The sequence below is a fragment of the Ambystoma mexicanum genome, chromosome 1p, assembly GCF_040938575.1.
Source record: "Ambystoma mexicanum isolate Mex_15411 chromosome 1p, UKY_AmexF1_1, whole genome shotgun sequence".
In the NCBI taxonomy this organism is placed as follows: Eukaryota; Metazoa; Chordata; class Amphibia; order Caudata; family Ambystomatidae; genus Ambystoma; species Ambystoma mexicanum.
Window position 1 is genome coordinate 18,031,576 of NC_090921.1, and position 19,680 is coordinate 18,051,255.

The 19,680-nt window shown below is 46.7% G+C and overlaps 1 protein-coding gene across 1 annotated transcript in view; it reads right to left on the reverse strand.

Moving 5' to 3' along the window:
* Nucleotides 1-2,282: 2,282 nt before the first annotated feature.
* LOC138563973 (zinc finger protein 154-like) overlaps nucleotides 2,283-19,680 on the reverse strand; it is a 122,010-nt gene continuing 104,612 nt past the window's right edge. The window contains exon 3 of the mRNA XM_069642877.1: nucleotides 2,283-18,912. Coding sequence (XP_069498978.1) covers nucleotides 17,987-18,912 — 926 coding nt within the window. The 3' untranslated portion in view covers nucleotides 2,283-17,986. The remainder of the gene's footprint in view (nucleotides 18,913-19,680) is intronic.

Sequence of the window (19,680 nt, forward strand, 5' to 3'; positions counted from 1 at the left end):
GATCCCCCATTTCGGCACAAAAAAGTAAAATTTTGCTTTTGTTCACATGATGGAAGTAATGCCCGGGAGGATAGCTCAGCGGGAACGTGCTCGCCTTGGAAACAAGACGACACGGAGCAACACAGGTTCGAACCCCGGGTCCGCACTTAGAAACCTCCGGGTATTAAGCACGTTATAAATACGCAACAAAGAGACATATTCCTGTAACACCACCTCAATGCCCCCGGGCTGTGTGAGTGCTTTAAAAATGCAAATAAATAAAATAAAAATAAATAAATGCAAAGCGCTTTCTTTCGATTTGCATTACTTGTTAAGTGAATCAGAAAATAACTCTGAGATTAAAATTAGATTGGATAAGCAGGAGCTAAAAAGCGTCTCCCGGGTATTAACCAGTGTCCAGGAGCTACTACTGGGGAATGAGGAGCTGGAACATAGTGCTTTGCAAACTAACTTCCACATAAGATGCGAAAATATAATGGTGTCCTTTATTTATAACCCCTTATGCTTTACATGTGGTCTAGACGTGTCCTAATGTCCACAGAGTTAAATTCTCATTGGTCTGTTTCTTCTGCCTCAGTTGGCCTGAGGAGACAAAAGTAGCTCCTGGTAGTTGTTGGAGTCTCGCTAACCAGGCTCTTCTAGGCTACAAGCAGAGCTACAAGCAGGAGATAAATAGCGCCCCTCAATTTAATTTCAAACCTTGCAATTTTGACCAATTGTGTCACCAAATTAGATTGTCTAGTTCACTGTGAGGTCTATGGCTACGGTATATACAGGGCCTCATTAGGACTATGGCGATAGCCGTGCCGGCAATTACAGGCCTGGCTGCCGCCGGAGTCATTTTTTTCTGGCAATGGGCTATTACCGGGGCATTCTAGCCCCGCCGGACCCAGTAATTGCCCATTGCCGGGTGCCGGTATTAATCACTCGCCATTCCCGTTTTGGCCCCATAGGGCTCAATGGGAATGGGGAGGGCGGCAGCACCGGCACCGTCAATAACGGTGCCGGCGCTACCGGGTAGGTCTGCTTGTGGGTGTTGTTCCGCACGGCAGGTCGGACCTGCCGGGCTGACAGGCATCCGCAGGCAGACCTCGTAGTTTGCCGGTCCGGTAACTACGGTACCGGCAACCTTACCAGTACCGTACTTACCAGACCGGCAAACTTATAATGAGGCCCGATGTGTTGCATAATGTTAGTTTAGTTCCAGTCGTTTCTTCAAACATGAAAGCGATTAACTGTCCCGTCATCCACCCCTTGTTGCCTTCTTGCAAGAGACCCACCTGAATGCAATTGAGCGTGCCAAACCTGAGCATTACAGGGTCCACTGCTTGGCAAACCCTAATTAAGAAGGCAAGGGTCTTTCACCATGCATCCCATGTTGTGGGGTAAGATCGGCAAATTACTTTGGTCACGTAGGTGATTGTAACGAGCTGAGGGGTGCAGTTCTGGACAGGCTGTCTAGAGTTAAACTTGTTCATGAGAAGAGAAACAAGGCTTTTAGGACTTGGCTGGAAGAGGTGGGCTAATGGGAAGCATGTTGACTATCCCATGCGAAAGTCAAGAAATACCCTTACCTAGCACATAAACAAATCACATTCCAGCATGGATGACATTTTGGTAACACAGTCTTAGTGACATCTGGGTGACAGAATTCCCCCTTTGCAATCTCAGACTAAGCCACAATCATTACACCTTTAGACCCACAATCCAAGGATGACATCATCCAGTGACATGAGGTTAATAATGGCCTCCTGGAAGGTCCAAAATGCATAAAACCAGTTCACCTGTATACTAAAGAGTTCCTTTATTAAAACTGTTACCCATATCCGTCACATATGCTTCCCAATCATGTAATATTTTGGCGAGAAGAGAGAGAGGCGGAAGCACGGAGAAAGCCGAGATCGACAACACAGAAATATAATATATAGTTTTTCTCAGTGAAAAAACATTACGACTCAATGATGGAAGCTAGAATCGAGATCAGTTCTTTGCCCACTAATGTCTAAATTCTGACACCTTCAATATATACAAGTTACAAACAATAGACCGCATTACCACGGCTTGGTCCCGAATATTTACCACAGGATTATGATGGTAAGGCGTTGTTAGCCCCCTTCTTAGTGTCCATGGGCTTTTATTGGATTAATCATGACCAGTAATTGTGCTGTGGAGAATTCCAGACATTTTGGGGGACAAGTGGATTATTTACCTGGTGCTGAATGCGCTACAAACAGATAATAATGTAAACACATACATTGAATGTAAACCTTTACTCTCTGTGCTCGAGCAGATACACCGTTTATTGGTAATGAAGCAAGAACACATTTATCAACTTCTTTTGCACTGTTTTTCTTATGGATGCATTTTCTTCTAATTACTGGTCAAAATTATTTTTCATACATCAATAAACATTTCAAAAATTGGTATTACTAATTTGACATAATAGAAACATTTTAAAAATACATTTAAAAATGTATTCCTGTCATGTTTGTCTATGGAGGCGATGGAATTAATGGATGGCACATGATTCGAATTCCAACTTCACTTCATTTCACAACTGGTTACAACATTTTACTAAAGTTTATATTTTGGTTTGTTTATGGGTGATAGTTGTTTATGATGTCGTCTACATATGTCTTTTCAATATTCAAGTATTCACGTTGGCTCCACAGTCGCAGTTTACCACAGACTCCATTGTGAGACCGGCATTCGGATGGAATCACATTTGTCGTTTGTTCACTTGTGTTAGGTATTGTCTATTTCCAGGAGTATTTTCCATTTATGGCTAGATTTGTTTGTGCACTGATTAAACTCTTGTGCTTCTCAGGTCCAATTGCAGTGGCGTCAGTTAGGACACAACTTCATTTCTAGCTCTTAGGATTTACGTGTTGTACATATTTTGGGGCTGCCGAAGATGATGTCACCTGAAAAAGATTGTATTCCCTGGACTCTTGTTTTTCTATTTTTCTTCGTAAATTTTTTTGGACTTCTTTGATTGTTTTGATTTTTAAAAGGAAGTGTCAATGGGGGTCCTTCTCACTTTGTGAATGCTTACAATGTCTCGTTATTTTCAGGGTAAGTAACTTTCAGCCTCATTACAAGTTTGGTGGTATCTCAGCGGTAAATCTGCTGAGATAGCACCAAATGGAATTACCATTACCGCCACTTGGTCCCCCGGGTTTTACTGATGGATTATACGCGCGTTTTTAGTCCCCATTAATCAGAGTCCAAAGCACTCCATGGGGGATTTCAGCGGAATTACTTTTGGCAGTAATTCTGACTAAATTGTTGGTTTTTGGCAGAACGTCTGCAGATTTACCTGCAGCTCTTTGCTGGAGGTGAATATTGCATCTCTCTGCCATACCATCAGTGCGGGCGGTGCAGTAATGCAGCTGTAATGGAATTGCTGGTGCATTTTACCACAGCGTCCATTTTGTAATAAGACTGTTGGTTTAATGCTGGGATTCTCCTTGATTGTAAAGTGGAGTGAGAGGTCGTCGATGCAGGATTGTTGATTTTGAGAATGAAACAGTTTTTTTTGGGCAGGCAACTAGTCCCCTCCTGTTTGTCACTTGTTTTTTTGTTATTTTGGGGTTCTTTCCATTTGAATTGTAAAGCATACCTGATGCACATGTGTATATGCGCGTTATAAATGCCATATCATATCATAGCGCAGATTTAACACCATCATGTCTGCATTCACAGTGGTAACCATCTTGGGCTATTAATAGCATTGTGTTTCCATGGCGGGCAGCCTTTTGTTTTAACGTTCAGTGGCTTTGTGGATGTATTCCCCGCTGGCTAAGCGGCAGTTCCTGGTTGTCTTGTCCATTTTGATAGGGGTCATACATTTCCAAAATGTCGGTTGTCAAACCTCATTGTTTCTGAGAAGAAATGAGTCTAACGTCCCACTGCATTGTGGGCATTTGCCTCGTCAGGCAGGATGGATTAATAGGTGTATCCGTTGCTCATTAAAAACCCCGAGACGTCTTCTTTGTCCTGGACTCCCCACCCGCCCCCGTGTCCTCCAAAGAATCGAGGAGCTGCAATAGTTTGTCTTCATGGTTTTTGAAATAGGGGATGTTCTCAATTCCACCAAAATATCGGCCACAACTTCAGATGTCAAAAAAGCTCAAGCCAGTGCCATCGCCTCATCAGCGGCGCCCACCCCCAAGATAATTAATGCAGTCAAACCATACCTCTCATCCACAAACGGCCTCACCGTAGCTAGGGCCACTATTGGGCACATTGGACTACTGCAACGCCCGATTCTTAGGCACTTCCACGAAAAACCTCCGCAAACTACAGATCACCCAAAACAATGTGCTTAGAGTGGTATTAAGTATCCTGAAAAGGGTACACATTACACAGGCCACACGTGAAGCTCACTGGCTTCCTGTCAGAGAGCGCATACTCTTCAAAACCCTGACCATCACTCACAGGTGCCTCTCCTTCTCAGCCCCTCCCTACCTGTCTGCAAAAATGAACAGAGCCACCTCCACCAGACCCAAGAGAGCTCAACACTCCAACCAGCTTCTCGTTCCGACTGTCATAAGAGCCAAATCCGGGGTGGGGGGGGGGTCGAGCTTTCCATTCCTAGCTCCTAAACACTGGAACGATCTGCCGACCTCGCTCAGGAATGAGACATCTCTCATTGCCTTCAGGAAAGCACTCAGGACTAAGCTCTTTAGCAACGCCGACACAGATCTCATCATCCTCCTGTAACCCTCCTGTAACTCCAGGACCTGCCTACTTCACGTTATATGACTGTCTGTAATGCTCCTTTGTATCCACCCAAATGTAATGCATTATGTCTTTTTCCTCACATACCATGTAAACGGTAACCAAGCTAGCTCACTGTAACAGTGCCGCGATGCCCCCGGCCCGTTGTGTGCTTTATACATACAAATAGATAAATAAATAAATACATAAGTGCATGTTACTACCTTTATTATATGCTCTGGAAACAGTAATGGAATCCAATACTATATGGATGGGTAAGCGATAAACCAAACTATTGCGCTCAATTTTGGGGGTTCCAAATGTAGTCCCAGTGCAAGCCTTGCACTGTCAGCTCAGAGTCCTGTTTATATGGACTTTATGGCATGTACAGGGATGTAGCAGCAGTCGATACAAATACCATATATAGGGATCTAGCTGGTCCAATAAATCCCGAACAAAAATAAAAATGTTAACGGGACTGTGTAAAACGGTTAATGGATTCTTATCTAGCATAAATATGACAGTAAATGAATAATTGCAAATTCCCAGTGCTATAGATACATTGAAGCAGAAAGCAAAAGATTGGGATATTATCAATAATATTCAGTATTTGGAAAAGAAGAAAATGTATCGACATATAGCACTCAAAGTTTTTGCAGAAATACTCCCTATGTGTACTGGACTAAGTCATGCTCTTCACCGATATGGCCATTTCTAATATATTTAAGATTAAATACTGTGCCGACTCACATGGAGGAATATACTTCGAGAAAAACAAATATGTCGTATATGTCGCTCCTCGATTGAAACAGCGCGTCGTCTGCTCACCCAGTGTAGCAAGTTGCTGCTGATATCTGAGAAAAGTTATAGATTAATGGCACCAAACCTAGATTTTATCAACACTGACCAATTTTGGAGCATGATGAATTGTGGTATCTGCGTCATGTGTGGAAGGAGGTGGTTAAACTCATAATTTTAAGTGGTGAATGAATGGGTCTCTAAAAACCTTTTAACACCCAACTTTCTATTAACATTTTTATAATAATTTATAACTGGTTGATCATGATATGATATGATAGGTTATTTATAACGCGCTTAATACCCAGAGGTTTCTAAGCACGGACCAGTGGATCGAACCTGTGGTGCTCCGTGTCGTCTTGCTTCCAAGGCAAACACGCTGCCGCTGAGCTATCCTCCCGGAAAAAATGTATGAAGATGTAATATATGTATTTTAATCATCAAATTGAATTCTGAAGTGAAATTATATGTTGAATGTAACTTGTTGACTGTATATGAAGCCTTTGTATATTTGGGGGATTTTAGATTTGGACTTGTAACTTATATGTGCATAAGGTTTTTATATATGTGTGACCATAAGCACAATACATTTTTTTGAAATGATCCACTACACCGCTTTAGTATTAGTTACAAGTGTGAGGGACAGAAGTAGCATTTTGACACATGACGGTGGACACTTCATTTACTTGGACAATCCGACAGCAGCCATAGTTCCTTAGTGGAGGCAGGGAAACCCCTTTTAGATTTAGGGAGATGTAGGTTTCCTCTTTCTTTGTAACTAAATAAATGTTTATTTCAACAAGCATGCCACCTGGGTGTCAGTCTCCTCCTTCTACACCCTTATAATTCCCTTACACAAACAGAGGACCTGTAACTCAGGGAGTACTTAGATACCGCCCTAAAGATCTGACTCATAAGACACTCTCAGTCACCGACTGCAAGTCCTTTGTTTTTCGAGCCCAAGAGAGATTACAGGAAAGTGAACCAATTCACTGGTATCTGTCCTCTTGGATCAATTGCATGAAGCAGTTTGGTTCACAACCCTGGAACTTATAATCGGCTGCGTATAAGATGAGTGGAAGACTGCCTTCGACACTCGTTATGGTCTCTACGAATTTGTAGTCATGCTTTTTGGCTTGTGCAATGCCCTGGCAACATTTCAGCACCTCATGGATGACGTTTTTCATGAGGTCCTCCAGCAATACGTCATTGTTTATTTGGATAATATCCTCATTTGTTCCCCTTATTATCAGACGGGGCCTGAAGTGGACCTTTTGGGGATTTAAGCTGTTAACAGGCGGCGTACACATGAGCCATTCCAAAGATAAGGCAGTCCTGGATTGGCAAGTGCCCTCCTACTTCAAAGTATTACAAAGATTTGCCAATTTCAGGTTGGCTCCGCTATTGCAGCACTCCGATCAGGAACTGCCATTCGTGGCGGAGGCAGATGCACCTTCTTATCACAGATACGCCCTAGCATAGGAAACCATGTCCAGTCGCTTTCCATTCTCAAAAGTTTAACCAAAAGGAAGCGGACCCCATACCGTGAGGAAGGAGGACATGTTGGGAATGAAAGTCGCCTGTGCCAGCAGGATACTCATGCTATCATCACTCCCGGCAGGCCCACGAACAGATCTGCACCCATATATGTGAGGCATAAGAGAGTCCATCATTTCGCTGATCGGCATCGACAGGAGTCGCCACGCTACCAGACAACTCAGTGTGATTATCAACACAACTTTGTCAAGGACTGTGTCACATTTGTTGGGTTTACCTTTCTTCCTAGTTACGATTACTCGGGCTTCGTCTGACTCAGTGGTTGTGTAATATAACACAGAGAAGTATCCCAAAAAGATCCCTGAGTGGATGGAAACACAGGAATCACCCAACACCCCTTGAGTACCCCGAGTCCAGGCTTCCCCTGATTTGCGCCGTACAAGGACATTGCAGAGCACTGGCAGGGGAGTCAATATCGGAAAGGTAAGGCAATACTCCGGTATGCGATGTTCAGGCAGCAGCTGGGCAGAGATGTGAAGATAAGGTCTTGCCAAAACGTCTGGAAAGGCTTCCGGAATAGCAGGATTGAAATAATCAGGCGGTAACAGCAGGAGAAGGCTGAGGATGGACAAAGCCCAGAAGCAGCCAGGAACCGACAAAGGAAAGGAGAATAGACAGGGCTGGCACAGGGATAAGGAGTATAGAACTAGAAAAGGCTTGGGCAGGGGAACAGAATACTGCAGAAGTCGAGCGCACTAGGCATGGACATCCAGAGAGTTGAGACACACTGAAGCCTTATGGAAGCAAGCTTGTATGGCATCCGGAGTGTGCAGTGAGTGCGTCTCTCCATGGAGACCGGAGTGCCTGGCCAACAACAGGGAGCATCAGAAGGGGGCGAGGCCACTACCCTGACGCAGCTGAACAAACGTGGAGGGCACTGCAGAGTTACTGGGAACCTGCCACCGCTGGGGCTGTGGCTAAAAAGCTGCCCGTCCTATCCTGCAGTGCAAAAGCATAGATACAAACGCGAGCCCACTTCAGGTAAGCGAAACGCCACACAGCGGGCATGAAAAAAATCTACACCTCCACGAGCATAAAATGCTACTCTTGAAATATGCAGGACCATACAAAATCGCCCAAGTAATCCAACCGGTCTTGTACTGTTTAGATCCATTCCAACCATGGTACCTATACCCTGTCCGTCACACCTCTCTGCTTAAGGCTTGCAATCCACAGACACGCAGGGTGGAAGGACTGGCCCCCATATTGGTTGACTCTACTGAAGAATACGAGGTCCAGAATATCTTGGATTCAAGGATTTGTAGGAGGTGGTTATATCATCTGATCGACGGGCTACGGCCTTGAAGAATGGACTTGGGAATCTTCTTCCTATGTTCACGCTCCTTGTATTATCCGCCACTTCCATTGGTGACACCCAGATCACCTGCGTAGTGCTCGGGCCTTGGGAAGGGGGTTTGCAAGTCCCTGGTATGACGGGTCCGCGTCCCTGACGTTTGTCGTGGTGGCTTAGGTATTCACGCCGTTTAGGACTTCATTTCCCAGCAACAGGGTCAGAGTCCTCATCCAGCACGTGGAACGCCAAGTTCCTCAGGGTTTCAGGGACACGCATCATAACAAACACAGCAGCATATGGCTGCTGTGCACCGCTCAGCTCTTTGTTGTGCCTTCCCCATGCAGTGAGTGTTTCCTGTTCTGACATTGGACGGTTCTTGGATTGCTTCATCTCCTGTCAGACCTATGACTTCTTTGTGGGTATGCCATGGCTTACGTTTTTGGTTCGGTTTTCTATCTCCCTTTTTGACCACTTGCTTTGGACCTTGGATTGCCTTTTTGGATTTCTGGCTGAGACTTTGGATTTCGACCCCTTGGTTGTGGGTTATGGGTTGCTGTGACCATTCCCAGGATTTTCTTTGCAACTTGTGAATACCTGTTGTGGAATTACTGGACCACCTGCTGGAGTTTAGAGACATGGCTGCTTTTGGATCTTATCTCCTTTCCCTTTTTTAGTTTCGTCCTCGTGCCGTTCGGGTAGGTGCTTTTCCGTGTTCCTTTATATTTTTGCTTACGATGGTTTTGTCTTCGGGGCGTGTCTTTTTTCTCTTCCGTCACTATTTTTGTCCTTTCTTTTCCTCGGTTTGGATTCCCCCTCTTTGCACAGATAGTCGGGTAATAACAGGTATTTTAGGGGGGTTGTGGTGGGGTTTTCAGAACATTTCTTCTGACCTCACTGTGTGTTTCTCTTGCAGCTGGTGATCTGGACGGCGTCCTCCGTCCTATTGCTCAATTATCTGCCAATGTAGTTGTGTGTATCCCCACATGCCTGGGTATTGCCTGGGTATTGCCTGGGTAGTGGGAGGAAGGTTTTTGTTCCTCCTGGGTCTCAGTGAAGCGCATGACATCCTAGACCTAGGCCCATAACATGAACTTGGATGGACATTGAGTTTCTCAGGCCACCATGTTTACTCCTCTGTGCACCTGCGCACAGAAAGTGGGTGGGGCTTAACCCGCTATTCGATATGATATGATATGATATATAACATGTATAACGTGCCTATACACAAGTGTTTCAATTTGTGAATTGTGCTGCTTATAATACCTCCCAGGCGGGGAAGATAGGGCCAGATTGGCAGGCCAGTGATCGAATGGAGGGAGGTGGGCGGAGCATAAAAAGGACAGCAGGAAACAGAAAGTTGTGGGTTGTACGCATGACGTCAGAGGAGGTGAAGGTGGCAGACAAAGAGGCCAGCAGGAGGAACAAGCAGTGGAGTTTGGCGGCAATATCTTGAGAAGGTGAGGTATTGGTTAGTGGGTGCAAGTGGTACTGCGTTGTGAGTGTGACTGAAAGCGTGGCAGGTGTTGTTAGGAGAAGAGTATAGCCTGATTGTGAAGTGACTGTGAGTGAAAGTAAGGCAGACTGAGCACAAGGGTGGTGAGTGTTATAGTGTAGAAGAAGTTATCCTCTTACATACCCTTCACGGAAACTGTGAACCATGGTGAAAAACATCCTGTATAGTTTTAGGGAGAGCACTCAAAAGCCTTCCCGCCCCCCTGGCATCTTAAATAAACCACTTAAAAACGACCTGATTCTCATGCTATATGTTTCATTGGTTAACCATCTACTGATATGGCTTATTTTAGGTACTGGAATTTGGGTCCTCCAAATGACACTTTTGTGTATTTGACATGATAGGAACAAGCTTCATTGTGTGGAGGAGGGAGTTGTAGTAACATCAAAGGGTGGAGCCAGGCTTAAGAGAGAGGGCGATATATCGCAGGAGGAAGACAACGGGAGTAGATGGGAGGAAGGTGGGTGAGTAAATGGGCATGAAAGTACAGAGACCGAATCGGGCAGAGAGGCTGTAGGGCACACCGCTACACGACTGGAGAAAGTAGAGAGAGCTAGGAAGTCCTAGAGGAGTAAAGGTAGAGAAAAAAGTCACAAATGCCAACAATAAAGGACACGAATATGCACGATTTCATCATGGACAGAAGAAATATCGTTATAACCAACATTCGTAAAATAGAAGGAAAAGAGACTAGAGAAGGTCTGCGCAATAAGGTTCTTGCCTGGTTGCGGCAGAGAACTGGACCTGGTGTGGTCAGACTTTCCGATTAAAGAATCCTGCGCAGAATGGACCAAAGTGACTGGTGCTCCCAACCTAACAGTGATTGTGTCTTAGTGGGGCTGTGGGGACAGTACCTTAGCTGCGTTTCTTAGATGTTGTAAATATTTACCCAGAGGGCCTTCGAGCTGTAATTTGATCCTCTGATGAACGTTTAGGGTATAGCTCTTGGTTCTCCTTGCTCACCAACCAAGCTACGGCCCTTTACACCCCCCGAGTCTGTTGTAATCTCCTGAATTCATTCTGTATTTGTCATACTGAATGTATTATTTTTGGTCTTTGTTTTCGTGCTTGTATCTATGTTGTTTGGTCTTGTAAGCGCCCTTAAGCCTTTGGGTACCCTGGCTGCGCTATATAAATTACATAAAGTAAAGTAAAGGTGCATTGCCTTCAGGTCGCCACACATACAATAGGTGTGACCCTACACCGGGTGAATTCTGCTGTATATACTAACATGGGGTGTAGGGGCTCCCGCGTTAGGGAGGACAGGGCTTTTAGAATAGAGCGAGAGTGACAGCATTTGTCCCTTCAGCCGTCTCAGAGTGTTGGAGTATTCTTTAAGCCATCTGTGACAAATATGAAAGCCTCTTTAGAGAAGGAGTCTGGAACTGGCCTCCTGGGATTTTGGGGAAAACGAGTAAACCCCATATCTTTTCCACCCTTTCCGTGCACCAGCTCTTTCCGCATCGCAGGAAAGGGTCACCACTTTTAAGCACTGAATACCATATGCAAAGGATCCCAAAAATCTGTCCTTTACATCATGAAGCTGCAGACAATACATTGGGGCAGAAAGAAACTTGGAGAAGGTGCTACAAGGACTTCACTCTTTCTCGTTTCTACATGATTCTAGCACGGGTTTCTCAAAATATCAAACATGCTCTACACAGTCGGGAGCTGCCATGAAAGCATCTATCCAAAAGGGATAGGCGGGTACGCGTGTGCAGCAAAATCTGACACATGGCAAGACGATACCATGATATCCGTGTGATAGAGAAGGCTTGCTCAAGGGTCCTCCAGCAGTAAGCCAAAAAGTGAAGAACAAAACCTCACTTCACAGAGATCCCTTGGCCATTAATTACTCGCCACCTAGCGGGGTTGCCGTGTGTCTATATCCTGACCATGAGTCCTTGGGCATCACATCTCTGGCTTTTACAGGTGCTGTGGATGGCCCGTGTGTTCCCTTTTATCTTACACCAGTCTGGTTTCCATACATTATTTGCTTAGTGCATTGAGATGCTTGATCACTGACCCCCTCATATTGCCTGGTCTTCAGCCCTCACTAACGCTCAGAGCAGTGGATGGCTTTTAAAAGCAATATTTTTGCTGTTAAACAAAAGTCCTAACTTTGAATGTTCGGCTGAGCTGAAGGAGACACTTCAGCCCCTCCCCTTTATCTGCCCCTTGGAAGATGACGACACGCTTCAGTCGCTCCCCTAATCTGCCCCTTGGAAGATGACGAGATGCTTCAGCCCCTCCCTTTTATCTGCCCCTTGGAAGATAAGGAGACGCTTCAGCCTCTCCCCTTTATCTGCCCCTTGGAAGTTGAGGAGACGCTTCAGCCCCTCCCCTTTATCTGCCCCTTGGAAGATAAGGAGATGCTTCAGCCCCTCCCTTTTATCTGCCCCTTGGAAGATGACAAGACGCTTCAACTCCTCACCTTTTATCTGCCCCTTGGAAAATGACGAGACGCTTCAGCGCCGCCCCTTTATCTGCCCCATGGAAGATAAGGAGACGCTTCAGCCCCTCCCTTTTATCTGCCCCTTGGAAGATGACGAGATGCTTCAGCGCCTCCCCTTTATCTGCCCCTTGGAAGATGAGGAGACGCTTCAGCCCCTCCCCTTTATCTGCCCCTTGGAAGATAAGGAGACGCTTCAGCCCCTCCCCTGTATCTGCCCATTGGAAGATGATGAGACGCTTCAGCCCCTCCCCTTTATCTGCCCCATGGAAGATGAGGAGACGTTTCAGCTCCTCCCCTTTATCTGCTCCTTGGAAGATGAGGAGATGCTTAAGCTCCTCCCCTTTATCTGCCCCATGGAAGATGAGGAGACGTTTCAGCTCCTCCCCTTTATCTGCCCCTTGGAAGATAAGGAGACACTTCAGCCCTTCCCTTTTATCTGCCCCTCGGAAGATGACGAGACGCTCCAGTCCCTCCCTTTTATGTGCCCCTTGGAAGATGACGAGATGCTTCAGCGCCTCCCTTTATCTGCCCCTTGGAAGATGAGGAGACGCTTAAGCCCTCCCCTTTATCTGCCCCTTGGAAGATAAGGAGACGCTTCAGCTCCTCCCCTCTATCTGCCCCTTGGAAGATAAGGAGACGCTTCAGCCCTCCCCTTTATCTGCCCCATGGAAGATGAGACGCTTCAGCCCCTCCCTTTTATCTGCCCCTTGGAAGATGATGAGATGCTTCAGTCCCTCCCCCTTATCTGCCCCATGGAAGATGAGACGCTTCAGCCCCTCCCTTTTATCTGACCCTTGGAAGATGACGAGACGCTTCAGTGCCTCCCCTTTATCTGCCCCTTGGAAGATGAGGAGACGCTTCAGCCCCTCCCCTTTATCTGCCCCTTGGAAGATGACGAGACGCTTCAGCCCTTCCCCTTTATCTGCCCCATGGAAGATGACGAGACGCTTCAGCTCCTCCCCTTTATCTGCCCCTTGGAAGATGACAAGACGCTTCAGCCCCTCCCCTTTATCTGCCCCATGGAAGATGAGGAGACGCTTCAGCTCCTCCCCTTTATCTGCCCCTTGGAAGATGACGAGAGGCTCCAGTCCCTCCCTTTTATCTGCCCCTCGGAAGATGACGAGACGCTTCAGCCCCTCCCCCTTTATCTGCCCTTTGGAAGATGAGGAGACGCTTGCGCTCCTCCCCTTTATCTGCCCCTTGGAAGATGAGGAGATGCTTAAGCTCCTCCCCTTTATCTGCCCCTTGGAAGATAAGGAGACGCTTCAGCCCCTCCCTTTTATCTGCCCCTCGGAAGATGACGAGACGCTCCAGTCCCTCCCTTTTATCTGCCCCTCGGAAGATGACGAGACGCTTCAGCCCCTCCCCCTTTATCAGCCCTTTGGAGGATGAGGAGACGCTTGCGCTCCTCCCCTTTATCTGCCCCTTGGAAGACGAGGAGACGCTTCAGCTCCTCCCCTTTATCTGCCCCTTGGAAGATGACGAGACGCTCCAGTCCCTCCCTTTTATGTGCCCCTTGGAAGATGACGAGATGCTTCAGCGCCTCCCTTTATCTGCCCCTTGGAAGATGAGGAGACGCTTAAGCCCTCCCCTTTATCTGCCCCTTGGAAGATAAGGAGACGCTTCAGCCCCTCCCCTTTATCTGCCCCTTGGGAGATGAGGAGACGCTTCAGCCCCTCCCCTTTATCTTCCCCTTGGAAGATAAGGAGACGCTTCAGCCCCTCCCTTTTATCTACCCCTTGGAAGATGGAAATACTTCACCGAAGGTGGTAGCGCTTCTGAAACTCTCCGAAGTAGCTTTGCAATGAGTAGAGAGAAGGTCTGAGCTGGACATTTGAGAGGCAAAGAGAAGTAACCCTACTCTGAGGCAAGGGGTGTGACAGGTGGGTGGGTGGAGATACAAACATGTGGTGAAAGGAGAAATAGTGGAGAGAGCAGGAGTAGAAGAATTGGCAGAAGAGTGTTAGGTCTCATTGACAAGGTGCACGAGTACCTGGCGTTAGGTGTTTCGGCAAGGCCCAAGACAGGGATGTGGTAAGTACAAGCAGACACTTCTGGTGGTGCGCTGCCGAGAGGAAGATAGATGCTGTTACACTGCTCACTTCTATCAATTGCCAAGGGGAGGAAAGAAAAATAATGGCCAAACGTGCAGGCAATCTAGGGTCTGACATCCAGGTGATGTGGTCTCAACAAAGGCAAAGATGAGGAGTCAAGATGCTGAATATTCAGATTGAGGAGCCAAGAAAGAAGGAGTGTCCAGTGGAAGACGGAGAAGAGAGGTTATCTATAGAAGGTCTGCATTAACTGTTTGAGCTCCAGAGACTTCCGTTGGAACTCTAGAAAATTCTGTTTGATTCCCAATTACTTCTGTCTGAACGCCAGAGATATTTCTTGAACATCTAAACCTTTTCTATGAGCCCCAGCCGCTTTGGCTTGAGCCCCAGAGGATGTTGCCTTAACTGCAGAGACGTTTGTTAGAAACCCAGAGCATTTTTTCTGTGCCCCATAGACTTTTGCTTGATCCCCCATAGATCTTTGCATGAACCCCAGAGACTTTTGCGTGAGCCCCAGGGGTTTTTGTTTGAGACCTAGAGACTTTTGCTTGAGTCGCAGATGAATTGGCCTAATCCCCAGAGACTGTTGTTTGAGGCACAGAGACCTTTGCTTGATCTCTAGAGACGTGTGTGTGTGAACCCAAGAGATATTTGCTTGTACTCCAGAGATATTTTTGCCTCAAGACTTTTGTTTTGAGACCCTTGGACAGCTCTTTCTGAGCCCCCAGAGGTTTCTGCATGAGCCCGAGAGACTTCTGATTGAGCCACAGAGACTACTTTCTGATCCCCAGAGACATCTGCTAGACCTCCAGAGGCTTTTGTCTAAACCCAAGAGATTTCTGCTGGACCCCCAGAGACTTTTGCCTGTTTCCCAGAGATGTTTGTTTGAGCCACCAGATAATTTTGTGTGATCCCCAGAGGCTTTTGTTTGTGTTTTAGCCCTAGGAACATTAGATTGATCTTGAGAGACATTTATTAAAGACCCCAGGGGCTTTTATTTGAGCCCCTAGAGATTGTTTGCATGAACCCCAGAGACTTCTGTTTGAGCTACAGAGACTTTTTCTTGCACACAGAACTTTGAACAAAGGGGAAAATCATCATGTACAGTGTTGGCGAGAACCCTGAAAACCCTTCCGGCCACCCTTGCATCTTAAATAAACCACTTAAAAACTCCCGGATTGTCATGTTATATGTTTCATTGGTTACCCAGAATACTGATATGGTTTATTTTGGGTCCTCCAAGTTACATTGTTGTGTATATGGCCTGATAGGAACAAACTTCATTACTGACTCAGGGGACAACAGAGGAAGGGTCTCAGTTACTATTCTCTCCAGTTAATGGAAGCAGCTACTCCGTGCAAAAGAAAACCTATCCTTGTAGCTCCACATGTGTCCATGTTATACAAAGTATGTCAATGTGTACTTGAAAGCTATTCTTCACAAGCCATATCACACCCACCACCATTATCACGACTTTTCATTTTTTACTTTGACGGTCTCTGTTGGCATCCCCATGCATTTCCTCATTATTTCATGCTCTGTTGGAGTCGGGACTAATGTTTCCTTTGCGACTCATTTTATAATCATTGTGCAATGACCCTTAAGTGTATACACCAGATTCCATGAGGCCCTGGCATCCTCGTAGTCTCTGCACATGTAATCTTGGTCTGCGAGTTTCCAGAGCTTTGTTCTGGTTATTACATCCAACTGGGCAACGTCCGTAGCCTGGGAGTCAGAGAGCAGCTGGCTGTATTCTGGTACTTTCTGTTATGGCTCACGTTTCAGTCTTCTGTGAGCAGCTGGCTCCGAGAGGGTGAACTGCGGTGACTTGTATTCTGGTACTTTCTGTTATGGCTCACGTTTCAGTCTTCTGTGAGCAGCTGGCTCAGAGAGGGTGAACTGCGGTGACTTGTATTCTGGTACTTTCTGTTATGGCTCACGTTTCAGTCTTCTGTGAGCAGCGGGCCCAGAGAGGGTGAACTGCGGTGACTTGTATTCTGGTACTTTCTGTTGTGGCTCACGTTTCAGTCTTCTGTGAGCATCGGGCCCAGAGAGGGTGAACTGCGGTGACTTGTATTCTGGTACTTTCTGTTGTGGCTCACGTTTCAGTCTTCTGTGAGCAGCGGGCTCAGAGAGGGTGAACTGCGGTGACTTGTATTCTGGTACTTTCTGTTGTGGCTCACGTTTCAGTCTTCTGTGAGCAGCTGGCTCCGAGAGGGTGAACTGCAGTGACTTGTATTCTGGTACTTTCTGTTGTGGCTCACGTTTCAGTCTTCTGTGAGCAGCGGGCTCAGAGAGGGTGAACTGCGGTGACTTGTATTCTGCTACTTTCTCTTATGGCTCACGTTTCAGTCTTCTGTGAGCAGCGGGCTCAGAGAGAGTGAACTGCGGTGACTTGTATTCTGGTACTTTCTCTTATGGCTCACGTTTCAGACCTCTGTGAGCAGCTGGCTGAGAGAGGCTGAACTGCGGTGACTTGTATTCTGGTACTTTCTGTTATGGTTCACGTTTCAGTCTTCTGTGAGCAGCGGGCTCAGAGAGGGTGAACTGCGGTGACTTGTATTCTGGTACTTTCTGTTATGGCTCACGTTTCAGTCTTCTGTGAGCAGCGGGCTCAGAGAGGGTGAACTGCGGTGACTTGTATTCTGGTACTTTCTGTTATGGTTCACGTTTCAGTCTTCTGTGAGCAGCGGGCTCAGAGAGGGTGAACTGCGGTGACTTGTATTCTGGTACTTTCTGTTATGGCTCACGTTTCAGACTTCTCTGAGCAGCTGGCTGAGAGAGGCTGAACTGCGGTGACTTGTATTCTGGTACTTTCTGTTATGGTTCACGTTTCAGTCTTCTGTGAGCAGCGGGCTCAGAGAGGGTGAACTGCGGTGACTTGTATTCTGGTACTTTCTGTTATGGTTCACGTTTCAGTCTTCTGTGAGCAGCGGGCTCAGAGAGAGTGAACTGCGGTGACTTGTATTCTGGTACTTTCTGTTATGGTTCACGTTTCAGTCTTCTGTGAGCAGCGGGCTCAGAGAGGGTGAACTGCGGTGACTTGTATTCTGGTACTTTCTGTTATGGCTCACGTTTCAGACTTCTGTGAGCAGCTGGCTGAGAGAGGCTGAACTGCGGTGACTTGTATTCTGGTACTTTCTGTTATGGTTCACGTTTCAGTCTTCTGTGAGCAGCGGGCTCAGAGAGGGTGAACTGCGGTGACTTGTATTCTGGTACTTTCTGTTATGGTTCACGTTTCAGTCTTCTGTGAGCAGCGGGCTCAGAGAGGGTGAGAGGGTGAACTGCGGTGACTTGTATTCTGGTACTTTCTGTTATGGGTCACGTTTCAGTCTTCTGTGAGCAGCGGGCTCAGAGAGGGTGAACTGCGGTGACTTGTATTCTGGTACTTTCTGTTATGGCTCACGTTTCAGTCTTCTGAGGCCTGTGGTGTTTGAGGATGCAGGACTTGTTAATAAAGTGCATGCACTGGCATCTCAGGGCCCGTCCCTCCACAATGATTCTTTGATGCACACATTCTATGCACGCATGAGAATTTACATGTAAGTAGCCTCAGAAACCTTCCCAGAAATGAACTGTGAATGAAGCTTTTCTCACACAACATACTTTACTGATTCTTTCCTTGTATGGGATCTCTGATGATCCCTCAGGTTTGACTCCCGATTAAAATGCTTACCACATTTTGTGCACCCATAGGGCTTCTCCCCAGTGTGGATCCGCTGATGTGTTCTAAGATGGGAGCTCTGAATGAAGCTTTTCTTGCACTCTGTGCACTGGAATGGCCTCTCCCCTGTGTGGGATCTCCGATGCTGCTTCAGGTTTGATGTGTGACGAAAGTGCCTACCACAGTCTGTGCACTCGTGGGGCTTCTCCTCTGTATGCAGCCTCTGATGCCTAAAGAGAGCGGAGCTCTGCGCAAAGCTTTTGTGACACTCTGTACACTGGTAGGGTCTCTCCCCAGTGTGGGATCTCTCGTGCTGTTTCAAGGTGGTTATGTGTCCAAAGTATCTACCACACTCTGTGCACCCGTGGGGCTTCTCGCCGGTGTGGATCCTCTGATGCTTGCTCAGAGCTGACGAATGGGTGAAGCTTTTCTTACACTGAGTGCACGCATAGGGCTTCTCGTCAGTATGGGTCAGCTGATGCATGCACAGGTCTGATCTCTGTTTAAAGCCTTTTGTGCACTCTGTGCACTGGTACGGTCTCTCCCCTGTGTGGGATGTCTGATGCTGCCTTAGGTTTGACTCATTTCTGAAGTGCTTACCACACTCTGGGCACTTCTGGGGCTTCTCCCCTGTATGAATCCTCTGATGCCTGCACAAGTCTGATTTCTGAGTGAAACCTTTCCCACACTCTGTGCACTTATGTGGTTTCACCCCAGAATGTACCATCAGATGCTTGGAAAGGTCCGACTTATAAGTGAAACATTTACCGCAGACTGTGCACTGGTGCGCTTTTTTCCCAGTCTGGATCTTCGGATGCACGTGCAGACTCTTGGTTTTGGTAATGGCACCATTATCTGTTGAAAGAAACAGAGGAACAAGGTGTTATTTGATGCCATCTGATGAATGCACCTAGAGCAGAACTGTGCATTATTGCCCCAGCTTCACTATAAAATACTGAGTAACTGCAGTTTAATCAATTCATTCTCCTGTCCAACAGATACACGTTCAAGTGAGAAGCAGGATTGTTAACCCCATCTCAAGTACAAATTACACTGCAATAAAACAAACAAAGCTGAATTAAACCTATGATTATTTGTATGGTGACAGTGTCTGTGACATGACGATATCGGGGAAACAAATTGACCCCCCCCAATACCGCGGGTGGGTGGCATACTAGGGTGTACGCCAGAGCTGATCCTACCCAAGTAGGGAGGTGTGGGAGTTGGGGAGGGTTGGGGGTAGGTGGGGCTGGCCTGAATGTTAATGTGGGTCCCACTCTCTCTCACACGAGGCCTCCCAGTAGCCAGAGCTCGTTTGTCTTTTTCAGGACAGCACCTCCAAACAAGAAAACCAAGATCGGAATCATAGGAATGGAAACGAGGACAGAAATGGACTCGGATTGTTCTTGCCACAGATAAGACACCCACCCTACCAAACCCCAGAAGGACCCAGGCTAATAGTAGTGCAATAGAAAACAAACAGAGTGGGAGGGACTGTGAGGAAGCTGGGAGGAGGATTGATAGAGAAATCCCCCCAAACCGAATTTGAAGCAAACTTGAGATTGAAAAAAGGCAGTGCTACAAGGTTTTTTGATGTTGTAAAGATTTGCACCTGTGTAACCA